The sequence below is a fragment of the Cebus imitator genome, unplaced genomic scaffold (assembly GCF_001604975.1).
Source record: "Cebus imitator isolate Cc_AM_T3 unplaced genomic scaffold, Cebus_imitator-1.0 Scaffold320, whole genome shotgun sequence".
In the NCBI taxonomy this organism is placed as follows: Eukaryota; Metazoa; Chordata; class Mammalia; order Primates; family Cebidae; genus Cebus; species Cebus imitator.
In genome coordinates, this window is record NW_016107635.1 from 934,078 (window position 1) to 954,037 (window position 19,960).

At 43.5% G+C, this 19,960-nt stretch overlaps 1 protein-coding gene across 1 annotated transcript in view; it reads left to right on the forward strand.

Annotated features, from left to right (window-relative positions):
* Positions 1–19,960, forward strand: part of PAPPA (pappalysin 1) — a 255,350-nt gene that overhangs the window by 154,646 nt on the left and 80,744 nt on the right. The window contains exon 10 of the mRNA XM_017504315.2: positions 2,354–2,547. Within this exon, the coding sequence (XP_017359804.1) occupies positions 2,354–2,547 (194 nt within the window). The remainder of the gene's footprint in view (positions 1–2,353; positions 2,548–19,960) is intronic.

Here is a 19,960-nt window from a genome sequence, read left to right on the forward strand (position 1 = left end):
CTTGGAAGAAGTTCAGCATTCTGCTGCCCCAGGATTCAATGACTCCTTTTTTCAGATAGCATCATAGAAATCTGTCTTGTTTCTCCTTGACCGGGGCTCATTCCCACTAGGGGAAAGAAAGTTGCTTGAAAGTATTTCAAGTGAGCACTGATTTCACAAGCTGATTTAATTCCTCCACTTAGAAGCAAATTGACCCCTTAAGAGTATTTTTTTTCTCTCTCGATGATTATTTTGGGATATAAAAAACACATTTATGTTCATTTTCTATTAGAGTTCTATGGTTATCCTGAGAGGTTATCCTGGCTGAGACTATAATTTCTACATTACAGATTAGGGACAGGGGGCAGAGGCCAAGAATAAGTAAAGCCAGTTGTGCAAAGTTACATAGCTAATATAAGGGATAGAAACCAAACCCTGGTCTTTGGCCCTAAATTCAGTGCCCTCTCCAGAGCTCCGCTCCATTATTTTGTGAAAGAATGTTCTAAATAAAGCAGAAGCCTTAGGGTGACGATACATCCTGATTTGCCTGAGAGATTCAGATTTTCCTAGGATATGTTCCTTTTGCCTGGACATAATTTTTAATAGCACCAATTATATAGTAACTCTAAGACACTGACTAGCAACTATATTTCAAGGAGCTCAGAATCTTTCAGAAGTGCTACAACATGTAGACTTAATAGCAGCACGGTGTGATAAGTGTTAAGATAGAAATCTTTATAAAATAGGCACCCACACAGGAGGTGGTATTTAGCTTTGCCTAGAAAAGTTGGGAAAATAGCACAGAAGAGCTGATGCTAGAATTAGTAAAAAGGTGGACAAGGTGATCTCTTTTGGATGGCCACATTGAGGTTTTTCCTTGTATTGTTCTGTGTTGAAATATCAAGAAACATGCATAGGTCATACCTACTTAGAAGGCATCCTACTGCTAGCTTTGTGCTTCTGTTATCCTTGTCCTTGCAGCTAAGTGAGAATCATTGCAGCCAGCTGCAGCTTTAAATCATTCCAAACAGAAACCCTTGCTGTGGTTTAGATGACATGGGAACTTGAGAATTCACTTGGTCTTTAACTAAAACTCCTAGGGTATCTGACAAGCCCTTAGAAGCCTATAGCATTAGGCAGGAAGGGTTCTTGAGGTCTCAATAGTGTAACCTCTTTCTCTGCTCTGATGGGTGAGCCCAGAGAGGCAAGGAGAGTTGTTCAAAGTAACAGAGCAATTTGGTTTTGGAGCTGGGAGTGAAGTCAGTGTCCCTTGTAAATCAGTTCATGCTTTAATGCCAAACTGAAATCTTCTTTGGAGTTAAATAACCCCCAGTTTGCATCCATGAAGTTCTGTTGTGTCAAATAATGCACTCAGAACTTGGAAAGTGAACGCCTAATTTGGAGAACCAGATCAGCTATTAACACACTGTGTCACCTGGTCAAGTTATTGCTGGAATCTCAGTTTCCTCATCTGGAAGAATAATAATCTTCCTCACAAATATTTTTTCGTTTTGTTTTGTTTTGAGACAGGGTCCCATTCTGTCCCCCAGGCTGGAGTGCACTGGCCCAATCTTGGCTCATTGCAATCTCCGACTCCCGGGTTCAAGCAATTCTCTTGCATCAGCCTCCTGAGCAGCTGGAATTACAGGTGCCTGCCGCCATGCCCAGCTAAATTTTTTTGTATTTTTAGTAGCGACGGGGTTTCATCATGTTGGCCAGGCTGGTCTCGAACTCCTGATCTCAGTTAATCCACCCGCCTTGGCCTCCCAAAGTGCTGAGATTACAGGTGTGAGCCACTGTGCCTGGCCTTTCTCAAAAAGTTTTTATGAGGGTTGTTTAGAGTAATGAAAGTGTTTGTGAACTTGTTATCACAGCAGAGACACTCAACATGAGGTTTACCCTCTTTACATATTTTAAGTGTATAGTACGATATCATTAACTATAAGCACACTGTTTTACAGCAGACTCCTGTAACTTTTTCACGTTGCACAATTGAAACCACATTCTCTCTGGAAAGCAACTCTCCATTTCCTCCTCCCCGAAGACCCTGGCAACCACCATTTTACTTTCTACTTCTATGAGCTTCCCTACTTAAGATGCCACCTGTAAATGGAATCAGGCAGTATTCGTTCTTCTGTGACTGGATTATTTCCCTTAGCATGGTGACCCTCAGGTTCATCCATGTTGTTGCAGACAACAGAATTTCCCTCTTTTTTTTAAAGACTGAGTAATAGTCCATCATGACTAATGATGATGGGCTTGACAGTGCCAGTGCCAGTGGTTTTGGTGGTCTGATTCCACAGCTGCTGCTGATAGCTGAGGCCAAAGAACAAATATTTATTTATTCACTCTCTTTCTTCATCTATACCTGCAGATGAACCCAGCCGGTGCTATTTCCATGATGGTGATGGGGTATGTGAGGAATTCGAACAAAAAACCAGCATTAAGGACTGTGGTGTCTACACACCTCAGGGATTCCTGGATCAATGGGCATCCAATGCTTCAGTGTCTCATCAAGACCAGCAATGCCCAGGCTGGGTCATCATTGGACAGCCAGCTACATCCCAGGTAAGATCCTAGCAATATGTGATGTTTCCTGCAGACATTCAGAATCTCCACTATGCCACGCAATGCTACTCACCTCTAAGGCAGTGCCATTGGATGTGGCCACTTGAGCATAGCTTTATTAAATATACTGTTAGAGCTTCATGAATACCATTTGTAAAGGATTACATCTGGAATTGTTAGGGCAGGGAACATTGTATGATGGGGTAATGACTGTCCTACTGTTTCCTTGCCTGTTATAACTAATATTTGGAGAAAGAACTCCATTTTGTATATATCATGGACTTCAGTAAGGTAAGAATGAATTTATATTGGAAGTCTCACTTTTTAATGGGCATCAAGCTGTGCACTCCCTGAACTAACAGTAATTACACAGTAATTCGCTCTGTGGCCTTAGACTAGTTTCCTCATATCTCTGGGCCCTGTTTTTCTCCCTCATCCTTAAAATAAAGAGTAGTTGAGCTTGTTGATCTCCAAGGACCTTCCCAATTCTATGAAGCTGTGACTCATGCCTCAGTCCCCTAATGCACTGTGTGCCATAGTTCTTCCCAGGGGACTGACAGCTTGGTCCAGGGAGTGAGAGTTTTGGGGCCACCAGTGCTTGTATGATTCTAGAGATGGCCATGCTGTCCCGAGAGCCCCCTTTCCAATTACCTTGTCGAGGAAGCACCTGCCTTCCCTGAGACTCACATTTCCCAGACACATGACTCAGTGCTTCTGGCTGCCTGGCCTAGTGGCTTTGCAGAGACCAACCTGCCTCCTGGTCTTGCAGATGAGCTGCTACTCTCGGACATTCCTTTCTAATATTGCTTTCTTGATTTAGGTTCAGTGGGGTATGCCTGGCTTCTAGATGAAAGAAAGAGATGACCTTCCTTTGGGGTCCAGTGAAGAATAAATGGGCGAGATACAGAATAGGATCACCTCATTTTTAGTTGTTGCCTGTATTTGATTATTTCTTCATTCACTTTTTGTTTGTGTTTACATTACTAAAGCCTTTGTTCATTTGCATTTATTTTTGAATGCCCTCAGGAGAGTGGAAGCAAATGGTAACATGACATTTTCTGATGCTTAACATGCATAGTGCCAGCCTGCTGAATGAATGAACGAATGAATGAATAAGCCCATGGAGAGATGAATGGCTAGGGTTCATCCTCCCCCTGTGCCGCCTCTGTACTTGGTAGAATCATCTGTGTGGTTGCCTTTATCACACTGAACTCTTAAGTATCTCTTTGTGTGTCTGGCTCCCCCATTAGGCTGCTGGTTCTTTGAGAACAAGTTTCAGTTTTATTCATCTTTGTCCCCTCATCTTCAAGCACGGGATCTAGATAGGTGCCCAGCAAATGTGTGTTTTATTGCCTGTAGATACACATGCGCGCGCACACACACACACACACACACACACACACACACACCATTGCCACATGCAAATTAACAGCACTGAGAGACAACACTCAAGTATCACCTCTCTATCACATAGAATGTCCTGCTTCAGAAACAACAGGGCTGGGGCCAGCAAGAGAACCAGGAATTCCAAATTCAAAACTTGCATCCAGTTCTTAGAAATGTTTTAAAAACAACCTTCAAACAAGAGAATTATTAACACACGCGGAACCTCCCATGAGCAAGAGTTGAGGTAGCAGCTGTGCTTAAAAATCACCCAAAGGTTATTGCGACTAATGTTAGAAAAAGAGAGAAAGAATGTTTCAGTCTTAGCACTTGAAAACAGGCTTCATGGGGCAATTATTACAATCTTGTAAGGAGGGGCTGTCAGGAATTACAGGTGATTATCTCTTCCTAAACAAAAATCCAATTTAAAAAATCATTATAAATACTAGCTCTTCGATCTACAAAGAGGAGATGAGGAAACAAAATCATCCTATTGAATTATTCATTGTAACCAATTTTATTTTAATGAAATTGACTAGGTTCCATTACTCTGGGCTTGGACATAATCTTTGTTACAAGGAGATTTCAGCTGTAACTAAATTTGCCATAATGAGATCAGCTTGCCGGAGAATACAGGGTCAGGGGAGGGAATATGTGTGCAGGCCGGGTGCAGGGCCAGGCAGAGGGCAGCAGAACAAAAGTCTCCTGAATTCCTCATCTGAAAGCAAGTGCCTAGAAGTCATTCTAACACACACACACACACACACACACACACACCACCACCACCACCACACAGAGGCACATGCACACGCATACACATGTACATGGGCACACAGTCTCACACAGACACACACACACCACCACCACCACCACCACCACCGCCACCACACACAGAGGCACATGCACATACATGCATGTGTACATGGGCACACAGTCTCACACAGACACACACATACACACACACATACACACCCCACCACCAGCACTACACACAGGGGCACATGCACACGCATACACATGTACATGGGCACAGTCTCCGACACACACACATACACACACACACACACACACAGAGCCTGTATAATTAGAGGTAAAGGCTATTCTTGAAGAGCAAACATACCTCCCTTCCAACAACAGAGAATGAGGAGAAACTATAACTCTGCCCTTCATTACCTTGTACAGTGATTAGAAGAGGCTGGTAGTTAATTTTCACCCTGTCAGGGCTTCCAGTGAAGATGTTGATAGCTTGAGAGGGGGAGCTGGGAGGCTCTTAGGAGTTGGGCTTAGAAATAAGATGGGAATTGTATCATGTGCGTCTCACCTTCCCCCCAGATGCTCGTACTGTCCCTCTTCTCTCTTTCCTTCTTCTCGGTCTCTCTCTCTGTCTTTGTCTCTCTTTCTCTCTCTGTCTCTCTCTCTCACACATACACACACCCACCTACCCACCCCCCCACACAAACATACACATACAAATCTACACATGAAAAGGCCCTGTAGGAGCATGGCAGTACCAAAGCAGATATAAGAGAATAGCAGGAAGGAAATAGTAGTTATCGAGGTCCACCAGCCACTGGACACATGTATGCACATTATAGCCAATCCCCTTGTCATTCTTCAAGGTAGGATTTGTTGTCTGCCTTGGAGAAGCTTAGGAACACAGTGGCTTCCCTATAAGTTACATAGCCCATAAGGGAAGAATCTAGGATTAGAAGAATCTCATGGAAGATGAATGACAGTGGGCCCTTGGGAATATGAGGTCACATTTAAAAGTTGGAAGTAGCTGGATTCCCAGAAAACTTCACTGTGAAACAAGCAGAAAGACTCCTAGATGAATAGATCTCAGTGTGGAGTGTCACTGTGCAGACTTCATGTGGTACTTGTATTCTCCTTGAGCAAACTTACAATCACTGCCCATACCTTCAAATTCAGGCTATTCCCATTCCCTGACAAGGTGGCCCTATTCCATGGCACCCTGGAGATCCCTAGGATACTCCATGAACTTAGGGAATGATGAAATAATGAAGTCGTTCCCATTTCCTTTATGCAATTCCTCCTTACTCAAACCTTGAGTAAGTTACTCCTCTGGGAATCTTAGTGTCCTATAGAAAATGAGAATAACATCTACCTTGTGGAAATTAAGATGGATAATTCAGCTTGGTCCCACTTCCTGTCTTTCCTGATGCAATAAAAATGATAAATACGGATGTTTATTGGGATTGTGTGCCTAGTTCTGTGCTAGAGCCTGTGGAGGAAACCAAAGAACTGAAATACCCAGCCTCTGACCTAGTCACTGTACAAGACTTAGAAGTGAGAATTCTATGAAAGACACATTCTTATCACAACAAGTCTGCAGGATCTCTATGACTACTGCAAAGAAATAACATGCATTGCACTATATGGCTTGAGAATATTAATTAAAACCTCAGTTTTGATGTTGTAAAAGCCTGCCGCATCTAATAGTTTCCGGTCTTTCTCATTCATCCTTTTCAAAAAAGATCCCCAAATTTGGTTAGGCCAAAGCTAACCCTGAACGCTGAGTCTCATATCCAAACCTTATCAAAAGTATCAAAGCTTCCTGGTTGTGTAAATTTGGTTGAACATCCTATAATAAGAGACATTCTTTGGATATTTTGGCCATACACCTTCCTGGCCCAGCTGGAATCAAGAATTTCCTGAGACACACACAAAAAATGGAAATTAACCAAAAAAAATCAAGTTGTATCTCTTTTGGGAACCTCAAAACCTGGTTTGGGTTAAGTGCTTGCAAAGATCTCATATTGTTCTTATTTTGTCTCCACGTTTCACATTTCTCTAATGCTTTACACAAAAGGCTGCCAAAATGAGATGTTGTATTCCTTCCTTTTGCACCCACCTCCAGCATTTTTACCAGTCTGTTTCCTCCTATCCAAAGGGGCACCTCCCTCCTTTGCAGAGGCCTGAGGAGGAAATGGAAATACTAAGGCTATCTGGAATTTACAGTGCTCTCCTAAGGGATTACAAACCATCAGTCAACCAACAAATTTATGTGGTTAATCCTTGGAGGGCAAAACTTAGACTAAGCATTTCCAGGGCAGTAGTTTGAGGGCCAAAGTAAAGAAAACCTTTCAAAGGATGAGAAATATCCACAGTGGGATGTAGTGCATTGTGATATAAGAAGTTCCCCATCATAAGGCATTCTGGCTGGGCTGCTGACTGAACAGAAGATTCCTGAACTAGAAGTCAGGTGAGACCTAGATATCCCTGTTTTCTTTGTAATTGATTCTCTAGCTTTATGTCCCATTAACACGCAATTGGGTGTATTAGTCCTTTGCCACTTCATTTTGAGTTGCTACTATTACTCCTTAGCCCATCCATAATACTTCATGCCTCTACTAAAATACAAACCAGGCCAGGCACGGTGGCTCATGCCTGAAATCCCAGCACTTTGGGAAACTGAGGCGGGTGGATCACCTGAGGTCAGGAGTTCCAGGCCAGTCTGGCCAACATGGTGAAACCCCTGCTCTTCTAAAAATACAAAATTTAACCAGGCATGGTGGCAGGCGCCTGTAATTCCAGCTACTTGAGAGGCTGAGACTGGAGAATCCTTTGAACCCAGGAGGTGGAGGTTGCATTGAGCTGAGATCATACCATTGCACTCTAGCCTGAGCAACAAGAGGGAGACTTCGTCTCAAAAAAATAAAATAAATAAAATACAAACCATAGTATGTCTTGTGATATGACAATTTATATATTAATTTATTTATTCGCTTGATCAAACAGAAATATATTTGAGTCCTGCATTGAGGAATGTGAGAGAGAGAGAGAGAGAGAGAGAGAGCATGGGCATTGATGAGAAGTGAAGTGAAGTAGGAACCATGCAGATCTGGCTTTGCTCTCATAAATTCTGTTCTGACATGGAAAATCTTGAGTAAGTTACTCCTCTGGGAATCTTAGTGTCCTGTAGAAAATGAGAATAGCGTGTACCTCATGGAGATTAAGGTGGATAATATCTACCTGGTAGAAATGAAGGAGGCAGAGAAAACACTCTGTAATTGGTATGTTCACTTGATGGGTAGTACAAATGTTCATTCCCTGTCTCGTTCATGTTGGGTTTCCTTTTATGCATTCCCCCAAAAGCTGGCTCTAGGGACCCACACAGAACAGAAGCTCAGTCAACATTTTGTTGAATTAAACATAGTTGCGTCAGCAAATGCAGACTCTGAACTGCAGCAGGCACTTTGAGAAACTTAAAGAAGTACTGGTTCTTTTACTGCCTTCATAAAGCTTACTACGTCATCAGAAGGGTGTTTTCTGCTAGAAATAGTAGCCAAAGACCCAAGAGTTTAAGATCTAGAGGGAGTTTCCCCGAGGAAGAAATCACACTGCTATCAGCTTTCTCAGCCAGTAGGGATGAGAGCCAGTTTGTGGGATAGAAGAGTCCTTTGCCCACTTTTGGAAGATCCTAGACAATTTATAAAAATAGCATTTATCAAGTCCTTCCAGGCTTTCCACCAAATTTCTTGAATCCTACTAAAGTTACTATAAAAATAGGAATCACTGTTCTAACTTTACAGATTAGGACACAAAGGCCCAGAGAGTAGAGTAACTTGCTTCGGGGCTCATCCCTATAAGGGGTAGAACCAAGATGCAGGCCACTGTGTTCATAATAGAAACACAGCTACAGGACCAGGCAGCTCAAGCCTGCTTCAGTGACTGACACATGAGAACAAGCTAAAAGAGCTAGTGTCTTTTGCATCTTTTAATATGTGGTATGCATTTAAGGAACACCGTGAAAGTGGGCATTCCCTCTCTTTAATACCCAAAATTCTTTCCTACAATTTTTGCATACTGCTTAGATCTCCAGCTTTTGGCATACGTTCATTCACCCACTGCCCTTTCCAGAGAGTTTTCTAAGATGTGTGTATGAAAATAAGAGAGAAGCATAAGTGTTTTAAATTGCCAACCCTTGCCTATAAAAGCGATCTTGGAATGTCTGCCTAATTATAGCAGGGGCATGGGGAGATAAAAATAATAAATGGACAAATAGGAAGAAGAAATTTTGCTCAATTTACAGTTTTGTCACAAGCTATGTGCTATACATAGGAAACCTTAAAATGTCAGTGAAAGAGAATCTTAAGATGTGCACATTTTCTTTCTTTTGAGGCAAAGTCTCACTCTGTCATTCAGGCTGGAGTGCAGTGGCACAATCTTAGCTCACTGTAGCCTCCACCTCCTGGGTTCAAGTGATCCTCCTGCCTCAGCCTCCCAAGTATCTGGCATTACAAGCATATGCCACCACACCCAGCTAGTTTTTATATTTTTAATAGAAACGGGGTTTTACCATGTTGGTCAGGCTGGTCTCGAACTTCTAACCTCAAGTGATCCGTCCTCTTTGGCATCCCAAAGTCCTGGGATTACAGGCATGAGCCACCATGCCCAGCTAGATGTTCATATTTTCTGACGGCTGCCAAGTCTGAAGCAGGAAAGGAGAAGCCATTCATCTGTGTCTTCTTCATCCTTGTCCCCAGAACAAGGGACTAGATACCCACTAGGGTATTCTACGGTACAAGGATAAGAAATCTTTCCACGTATACTTATGATGCAGTGTAGGGAGTGCTCATAGAGGCGGATCCAGAGGACGTAAGGGAGAAGTGATTGCTGAGCTTCAACTAAAAGGATAAGCTGGAGGACAGGAGAGGGGAAGAAGGAATCGCATAGTGGGGGCTGTGAGGGGCATATCAAAAAATGGCCAGGAGACGAAGGGGAAGTCAAGAGAGATGAGCTAGGAAACGTGGTTAGGAAAATCATTCCAATGCTTGGAACTTGACATGATCTGAGGGCAATGGGGAGCTTTTTTGAGTTTTTCAGCAGGGGGTTAACATGGTTGGATCATGGAAAGAAGATCGACAACTGTTGAACACTTCTTACATGCCAGCCCCTGTATTATTTCACATAGATTTCAGAAGAACCCTGCTGAGAATTCTTAATATTCCTCTCTCAAAATGAAGAAACTGAGTCTCGGGGAGATGAACCACCCCACCCATGGTACTCTTTCTTCCTCTTTCTTTTCTTACACCAGGCTATTGGTATTGCATGAAAACAGCCTCACTTGGAAATTCTGCATTGATAATTCTACAATGCAATTTAGATAGTACTATTTGCAAAGAGCAGGAAGAAATCCTGTACTTTATACGCAGTGCTGAAGTCACTTCTAAGGAGCTGTCTGTCTCTTCCTTGCCTGCCCTGCCTGCTATGGCCTTCACCAAATCACTCGCCTCTTCTCATTAGTGAAATGAGAGAGCCTTTGCCAATGGTGGTGGAAGGAGGAAAGGCGAAGGGAACATGCTGAAATTTCAGAGACAATTCCAAGCAGTTTTCCCAAATACTCAAGGGATCTGTTTCTCCTGGTGGTTTCTGAATAATTTTTTCAAGAGCATGTGTGCAAGTCATCTAAGGAGACAGAACAGAAAGTACCATGGTCTAGTTCAGCCTGTCCCATGGTGTGGGGCACCCAAAATCCCTCCAGAAAAGTAAAAATCAGAGCCTGCCTCAGAAAGGAGCCCACTGAGTTGGTCACTATAATCACCCCAAAACTTGTCATGGAATCCTTGGACTGTGGGAGACTTTAAATTTACTGAATCTTATGGGCTCCCAGCAAAGAGATCTATTAGATTCTCCTCCTAGCTGTCTCTTCTATTCGTCCTTTGCTTATTTACTCTTTCAATATCTGTTCAAATCTACAAAAAACTAGACACTCTGATTGGCCCTAGGATTTGGACTGCAAGACTCTGAGTGACGGGGGTTTTATAAAAAATGAAATCTGGCATCAGATCAGCCTGATTGTCAATTCTAGAGTCCACCACTTACTAGCTGTGAGACTTTGAGCAAGTCAGTTGTCTTTGCCCCCACCCAAATTTTTCATCTGTGAAATAGGAGTAAAAACATCTCCATGGCAGGTATTTGTCAAGGATGAGACAGTTGATCTAGAAATGCAGTTTTCCTTCTGGTAGCAACCACAAAGTTTTAAAGAAACACTTCTGTCTGCCTGTGAAATTTTGGCAACCGAGGAACAAATCCAATTAGGAACAACATGTGGACTTTTTTGTCTAACAGAATAGACTTTGGGGCATAGAAATTTAAGCAGAGAGCGACTTTGAGAGTCTCTTGGTCTTACTTCACTTAATTAAGGCTTGACTTTACTTAAACAACTTCCCTGAACCTCTCAATCCCATCCGTTATAAAATAATTCCGATATGTATATTCAAAATCAACAGAATCTTGTGAATCTTCTGTGTCCAAAAGGTCATTTTCAACGTGGGGTTGCACAAAGCAGCCACTGGTCTCGGGCACTACGTTATGTGCCATGGAGGAAGGAAGACACCAAAATAGCTTCTTCCAATAAAAAAAGACAAAGCTGGGCAAAGCGCTGTGATACAAGGACAAATGGAGTTAGCATTAGAAGTTAACCTTTGAGGAGGAAGGTTGAACCTGAATAAAGGGACAGGTTATCTAGAAAGTGATTTTTTTTTTCCATTTGGGCATTTGGGGGGAGCTGAAAAAAACATTGTAGTGTAGCCATATTGTTTCACAGAGGAAGCATAAGCTTTAAAGCCAGAAAGACCTGACTTGAGTACTGTCTATCTGACTCGAGTACCAACTGTCTGATGCCTCACAAATGACTTCAGTTTTCTGAGCCTCAATTATCCTCATCTTCACATGATCCTGCTGTCATTCTGTGAGATGGTATGAGGGTCCAATGAGCTAACATATGTAAAGTGTACAGTACGTCACTACGTCTTGCTGGGCATCCAATTCATGTCAGTTCACGTCCCTTCTAAACCATGTTATCCCTGAACACATTGAATCTGCAGAAGGAACAAAAATGTGTAGGAGAGGAAAGTAATGAAGGGATGAGAGCCTGGCATGTGTAGGCATAAAACAAACGTGTATTGACTGATCAGGGAAGGTGCCACGTGGAACGGTGAGAGCCTGGTTTGAATCGTGAGTATTCATGTCTCAATTGACACTTGACTCTTGAGTTGAAGCCCAAAAATAAGCAGGGCTTTGTGGTTTGAGGCTACTTCCGCTGATTCTCCATAGAGACCAGACATAACCCTGCCAGCCCTTTCCATGGCCCACCTAGGAAGATTCCTTGGCCTCTGTCTTCCTTTTTCTTCCAATCCTGGCCTACCCCTATCTCATTGCCTTCATTTTCCACTTCCTCTTTTCTAAGTCTTGGCGTCAGGACGACAAGCCTTTCTTTTATCCCTGTCATTTGCTCAGGCTCCCTTAAAACCCTTCTCTGTTCTTGTCTTTCATTTTCTTTCTTTTTTTTTTTTTTTTTTTTTTTTTTTTTTATTTAAGTGGGGTCACCGGCATTTGGCCAGCATGGCCTTTGCTGTGTAATTTAGTTTCATGTTCTGTACCCAAGAAACATGTAAAAAATGTAAACAGCATTCACTCTCCTGGGCTGTAAGGCACTTAGGAAGCAATAGCTGGTCAAGCTTGCTGAGCCTGCTGCTTTGGCGGTATTGAATTCTGTCCCTAAAACCACATACTCATTTCTCTGAGTCTGAAAGTAAACTTTCTCAAGCCAGCCCCAAAGGATGGGGTTTCAAGGGGAGTTAGAGCTTGGCCATGCACAAGATCTTGTTTTTATTTGTGTGTGTGTTCATTTGTTTTTGTTTGTCTTTCAAGCCCCCTCTTCCCTACTCTCTATTCCTCCCCATCCTTACTTTGATAAATTAGCCTGCGTATGTTACCTGTAGAATGAGACCAGAAAGGGCCTTCTGCCTCCTCTTAAGAAACTCCAACCACGGTTTTCTTAAACTCTGCCTAATTCTTCAGCCAGACCCAAGCACCAGGATATCCTGGGTATATTTGTACATGTTTGTTTTCCAGGGAGAAATGGGCCCAGAGAGGCCCATGAGAGATGTCCCTCCTGAGAGGTTCCCTGTGCCATGTGTCCAGGAAAGTTTTCCTTGGGGCTTCTGCCCACCCCAGAATCCTTTTCCAAACATGGCACATGTGTGCAGCTGGTAGAAGGGGACACTTACGTGATATCTGCATTTCTCTCTGGAAGAGAGACCCCTAGGGAAGTGACAGGTTTGGAAGAGATCTTGTCTCCTGGCAAGATGCTGCCTTCAGAGATGCAGATGCCACCTGGGTGATGTCCATGTCTGCAGTGCAGCTGACTGGTGGCAAGGGTTCCAGGAATAGAATATCAATTTAATGCAATGGGAAGGAGGAGATTAAACTGGCATGCATCAAGGAGCTATAGCCAGGAGTTTATGTTTCAGAGAGGGCAAAATTGTCTCAGTGTTCACAGGCCAGACTCCGGACTACCTGTCCAGTAGCGCCTTCCATGATGATGAAAATGTTCTTCATATGAATGTCCTGTTCAGTAGCCTCAAGCCACCTATGATATTGAGCCCTAGGAATGTGGCTCATGAAACTGAGGAACTACTTAATTGGTTTAGTTTTAATTCACTAAATTGAAATAGTCTATTATGTAGGCATTAGACTCCCCTGTTGGACAGAGCAGTTCTAGCGTACATTACATGCAGGGCTGCTACTTGCATTGAGATCTTGAGCAAATTAATTACCCTCTCTGGTCTTCTCACCTGTAAAATTAAATAATTAAGGGGAGATTGTGAGAATTTCATGGGATAGAGCACTTAAAGCAGTTAGGACAGTGCTTGGAATAGCGCAAGTACCACCTAAATTAATTCAGTTCCTGTCGTTGCGTCAAATCTTTATAACCAACCTGTGTGGTGGGAACTGTGTATCCATTTCACAGACAGGGAAGCAAATGTTTACAAAGGGCCCTACTCTAAATTCCAGAACAGGAGTATATTCAGTTCTTTCTGGCACCAAAGCCCATGTATTTTTCACTACACCATATCACAATGCCATCTCTCCAGAGGTTTATTTATCTTCCTTCCTTCCCTCTCTCCCTCTCTCCCTCCCTCCCTGCCTCCTTTCTCTCTCTTTCTTTCTTTCTTTCTTTCTTTTTCTTCCTTCCTTCCTTCCTTCCTTTTCTTTCTTTTCTTTCCTTCCTTCCTTCCTTCCTTCCTTTTCTTTCTTTTCTCTCCTTCCTTCCTTCCTTCCTTCCTTCCTTCCTTCCTTCCTTCTTTCCTTCCTTCCTTCCTTCCTTTTCTTTCTTTTCTCTCTTTTCTTTCTTTCTCACTCTGTCACCAGGTTGGCTCACTGCAATCTCCGCCTCCTAGGTTCAAGCAGTTCTACTACCTCAGCCTTCTGAGTAGCAGGGATTACAGGCATGTGCCACCACACCCAGCTAATTTTTGTGTTTTTAGTAGAGACAGGGGTTCACCATGTTGGTCAGGATGGTCTCGATCTCCTGACCTCATGATCCACCCGTGTTGGCCTCCCAAAGTGCTGGGATTACAGGCATGAGCCACCGCGCCTGGCCTCTCCAGGAATTTTTTAAGTGACAGTTCTCTTTCCCAGAGTGAGATATGACATACTCATCTTTTTGTAATTCAATGTCTTAAATCTTTTAAGTCTGCATAAATTCTTACTGGAGGACTTTTGCTTTTGGAGCATATTCTCTGTAATTCACAAGAAATATTGGTTTCAGTGATTTCTCACCTGTGAAGCTTTCTATTTTGTACCCCATGGCCTATAAAATCCAAAAGCCTTAGCAAGCAAGTCCATGCACAATCTCTACCTTTGCTTTACAGCCCGTGGCCCAAGGGGCACATTCCAGGCAGTATGGGCCAATTGCAATTTCCAGGTATGTCTTGGGGTTTCCTTTTCTCCTGACTGGAAAATACCATCATTTGCTCCTCTGCCTTTTTAGGGCCTAACTATCCTGCAGGGTTCAGCTCAACTGGCTCCTCTTACATATCCCTCTCCTGACAACCTCAGCCTACGAGCAGCCTTCCTCTTCTATGTACAGAATACTTACGGAATTATCAGACAGGCCTGAGCACAAGCTGACTTTCAGTGTGCATTGCTTGTGTCTACAGCTTTTCATACCAAATGACCGGCGAACAGTTAAGGATTGGGCTGTCATCTTATGCCTTTAGGTATTTCCCGTGCCCAGCACAGGGTCTGCTGTGTGGATAACACTCAGAAAATGTTGATGAATATATTAAGTGATGTTGGGAATTTATTAAGCTTCTGGGAACAGTATGTGCTGAGTGATACCTCCTTTATGATTGGATTAAATATATAATTATTAAACATATATATCAGTGTCTACAAGTGATTCCCTCATGTTTCCAGGTTACAGCCTCCTGCTGGTACCATAAGTGATCAAAGCAGGCAGGGCCTTCTGAAATCCCCTGGTTCATCTCCTTCACATTACAAAGGAGATAAGTGCTATTGTGTGAATTGGGGGAGGAAATTCACATCCTGAACCGGAAACCTATCTTGAACCCAAATCTCATGTTCTTTCTGCCGCTCTGTGCCTCCATAATCCATCCTCACTCCTGGAATGTTCACTGCACAATGAGAAGGGTTTTTCTGTAACTGTTTTGATGTGCTTACTGCTGTGTGTTCCAGCATCAAGAACAGGGCCTGGCACAGAGAGTTTCATGACAAATACTGATAAATACACCTTTTTTGTTGTTGTTGTTGCTCCGTTAACAGCTTTGGGCAAAAAGTAGGAAACAGCTTCTGGAGGCTGAGTCCCAGGATAGAAGCTCTACCCTTTGCCTCTTGTTATTGCAGGAAAGATTGGGGTCTAAGCAATTTTCCTATGATTGGCTTCCTACAGAGACGGATGGAAACCTAAAGGGTCTCCTTTCTGGCTTGAGAATGTGGTTCACCTTCAGAGAGATCTCCCAATACAAGGCCCAGCACAGGAGGGTGTGAAAGAGTAAGAGGAAGAAAGAAGGGAGGAAGAAGAGGTGGAGAGAAAAGGGACGAAGGAATACAGAAGAGAGGAAAAGGAAAGAGTACGCAATAATGGCAAATGTCAGTAATAATCATAATAGTAATCACAGAAATTGATAATGATGAGTAGATAATAATGAGTAGCCAAATGGCTTGGCTATCAGGGTGATTACACTCTGTAGGGAACCCTACACTGTTTTTGTACATTTAAACCTGGTAAACATTCTATGAGGTAACTACTGTAATTTTCACTGATTTAGAGAGGAGTAAATTAAGACTCACAAAGGTTAGGTCACTTACCCAAGTTCTACAGGTGGCCCAGTGGTAGAACAGGGAAGTCTAGAATTTGAACCCAGAACCATGTCCCGCTACAGCCAGGAAGAAAGAAGAAGCAAGTGATGAAGGAGGAAAATGTCAATTTTGTACTTTGAGTGTGTAGGGTATATCTAAATATTTGCATATGCAAGAGCTCTTTTAATCCTCGTAATCCCCCAACATAGGTACCATCATCTCATTCTGCAGTGGAAGACATTCCATTTTACGAAGGGTTCAAGGCCATGTTTTCAGTGAATGGCAGAAGCTGAAATTCCAACTCACATTCCTTTGATTTAAAATGTATGTGTCTTCCAGTGCCTAGTGGAAGATTCAGACAAGTGGCAGGTGCAGGGGTTGTTGAGAAGTTCACACTGTGGATCCCAGATTCTCAGGCACAGCATCTCAGAACAGCTGCTTCAACACCCTGCTTTTGTGCAGATGTGTGTTGCCCTGGCCAAGGCCGCCCCTAGGGGAGAGCATCACTCTGGAAGGTCCTTGTTCCTCAGAGAACTCTGCTGATGGAGTGGCGGACACATAGGTCGACAGTGTCCATTGCACTTGTGGTGGACAAAGCTCCCTGTTTTGTATATCACAGTCACTGCTTCTACCTCTGAAATCTGGAGGGCCAGGCCAGGGAGAAATGCCACTTTTTGTCTTTAAAAATGGGAGTTCTTGTTTGAATTGGAAGGTGTGCAGGATGCTGTTAAAAAGATAAGTGACTGCTGTCCGCCTGTTCTTTGCATACGTCACTGCATTGCAACCTTTGGATCCTCTTCCTAGGAAAAATCAAGCTCAAGGCAACCTAGACAACTGTACTACCTCCTCTTCAAAAGCAAAAAGAAGAGAGAAAATCATGCAGTGATTCCCAGCCCTTCCTATTGAGGCTATAGGAAGGGATGGGAGGACCCTGAGGTCTGTAGTGAGGAGCAGGATGCAGAGACAGAGCACTCTGCTGAACATCTTGGCATCTAGTGGGGTTCCCTGCAGGTAATGTGACTTGTACTTCGTTTTCGACACAGTTTGGAACACACAGATCTTAATTGGGAAAGCTGAATAATAGGAGGAAGGGGGAAGAAGGGAGGAAACAAAAACAGCAACCTGGAAACTTCTAGTTTTATGAATTTGAGAAAGTCTTGTTCTTTCAAGACAGATGTTTTTAAGTAAAAAAAAATCATTCCTCTGACCTTTCTTGAATAGGTCAATGTGGTCAAGACTGCCATTAACCACTGTTCAACTATTTGTAATCAAGGGTTTCGGTGACCAGGCACCGAACTTGGATGTGGTCATCACTTTCCTGATTAACCCATAAATGCCCAGGGGCTCCCAGAGAAAGGACAAGAAGAGATGGAGAATCTTCCTAAGACCCCCCTTTAGTCTTAGTAGCTCTGAGCTGAGTGGTGGAGATTTCCATGTTTCAGTGCTTTACTCCTGAGTTGGCTGTGTTTCTGGATTTCACTCTAGAACCAGCAGAGAAAGTATTTGGATTAAAGCAAAGTAGATTTGTGTTTTTCATCTTCAGTGTCTCAGTCTCAGTCAGTTTCAGGTTTGGAGCTATAGAGCAGAAGGCATTACCTGGCCCTGTTCTATGATTATGGTGTTTTCATATTCTGGTCCAGAACCTGGAGGTGTTTCAGTGCTCAGCATACTGCTCTAGAACTGACAATGCCTCTGGGCTCTGAAATAAAATTCATGATTTTTCCAGATTCTTACCTGGAGCTGGAGATACCTCAGAATTTTCTACTGCTGGCAGAAGCTCTGTGCTCCTGTCTAGAGTTGAGTGTTTATCCTGACTGAACTTAAGTGTTCTCTCGATCTGATCCAGAGTCTACACTGGTTTTATATTCTGATCTAGAATTCATAACATTTCATTAATTTCTTTCAGTACAAATGCAAAAATAAAGTTTAAGATACAGAAAGTTTGCAAGGTATTTTTTTTAATCACATGCTCAGAACTGTGTTTGCAGCAATATTCAGCATCTCAAACGTATCCTTCACACCTCTGCTGCTGACATCATTTGGGAAACTGGGTTTGTCATGGCTTAGCTGTGGCCGAGTTTTTCTTCTTCTCTGGCCTTTTTTTTTTTTTCCTCCAGTTCCTGCTCTTCAGAGTCCATGTGATATTAAGATTTTGCCTTTCAGATCCGGCCTTCAGGCATAGATTGCCTCAGCACTTTCCTTGTCTAAGCCCCTCCCTCAGCCTGCACAGCGCTTGAATGCAGAACCTACCATATTTCTCTAAGAGTGTTTGCTTGCTTCATTTTTTACCTCCCACCCCTATGGGTTTTAGAGTTTTTTAGGAGAAGGAAATTTTATTTTTATTGCTTTTGTTTTCCTGGGGTCCATTTTCTTCATGCAGACCTTGGGAGTGAAAAACCTAACACATAAATCAGTGCTAAATAAATGTTTGTTGAGTGAGTGAGTGACTGAATGAGACAGACATAGAAACATTTGAGCCTAGGCTGGACCAAAAAGAAATGGTTCTTTCAAAAGAAAACAGATCCCTGGGAGCACCCACAACACGGCCTCTCACCTCCTAAGACTATCGGGAAGGTTTTGCATCCCACTCTTTTAACCCCGTCAGCATCTCACTCTTGGAAGTAGCACATGTGCTGTAAAGTCACCCACGGACCATCTGGCGGGGGATCCCGTGTTCCTCCTCTGCTGCAGATTACGTAAGCTGGACAGCAGCCTCCAGATGTTAGCAGTTTCTGCTCATTTTTTTCCTCCCTTTTCAACAACAATAATAATAATTAAAACAAACACAGGCCTCATTCCCCCACCCGCACCCCTGAAATTACAAACAGGTGGGCCCAGATGTCCTTCCCGTTCCTGTCCAAGGGCCTCCTAGTCTTGAGGCCCAGCCACTGACCTTCAACAGGGCCTGCCCTGGGCTGAGCCAGACAGTCATGCCAGCTGCCCTGTGGCGCAGGCCACAGTCTCCTGAAAGCGGAAATGGTCATGTCATAAGTCTCTGTGCCAGACTTTCCCTCTCCCCACCTCCCACCCCAAAGCCTTGGCCTCCAACTTAAATGGCTGTATTTTGGAGGACTAGATGGCTTAAGAGATTAGTAATGAGATCCCAAGTCTTTCACTGCTGGGTCAGGAGTTCATAGGCGGGCCTGGGCGACTAGTGAATGGCATAATTAGGGAAACAGGGAGCAGGACTGCAGAGGGCCCGTGTGAAATGAGCCCGGCCAGGCCTTTAATGGCAGCAGTTGTCAGCAGCACAAAACGTAACCGCCACATCCCACATTAAACACTCTTCCTTGTTAGGGGATTTACCAGCTGGGGGAGCTCAAGTCCCCTGCCCACCTTCTCCTCAAAAGGGGCATCCGGGAAGGGACTTGACCCAATGCCTGGCTGTACTGTCTGCAGAATGGGGAGATAATGCCACCCCTACGGGTTAGAGGTGTGAAAACTAACGTTTCATGCAATATAAATGAGTGGCTAGCGTCATTATTTTCATCAGAACTTCTGCTGCTATTGTGAATTTTCTTTCTCTATCTGAAAAAGGGGTGGGGCAGGAGATGAATCTCCCCATCACAATGACATAAGGATGGTGTCCATGGAGATGAAAGCGTTTGGATATTTATCATCCTCACTGTTATTGTCACCATTCTCATTAAGATCAGCATTTATGGGCCGGGTGCGGTGGCTCACGCCTGTAATCCCAGCACTTTGGGAGGCCGAGGCGGGTGGATCACGAGGTCAAGAGATCGAGACCATCCCAGTCAACATGGTGAAACCCCGTCTTTACTAAAAATACCAAAAAAAATCAGCTGGGCATGGTGGCGTGTGCCTGTAATCCCAGCTACTCAGGAGGCTGAGACAGGAGAATTGCCTGAACCCAGGAGGCGGAGGTTGCGGTGAGCCG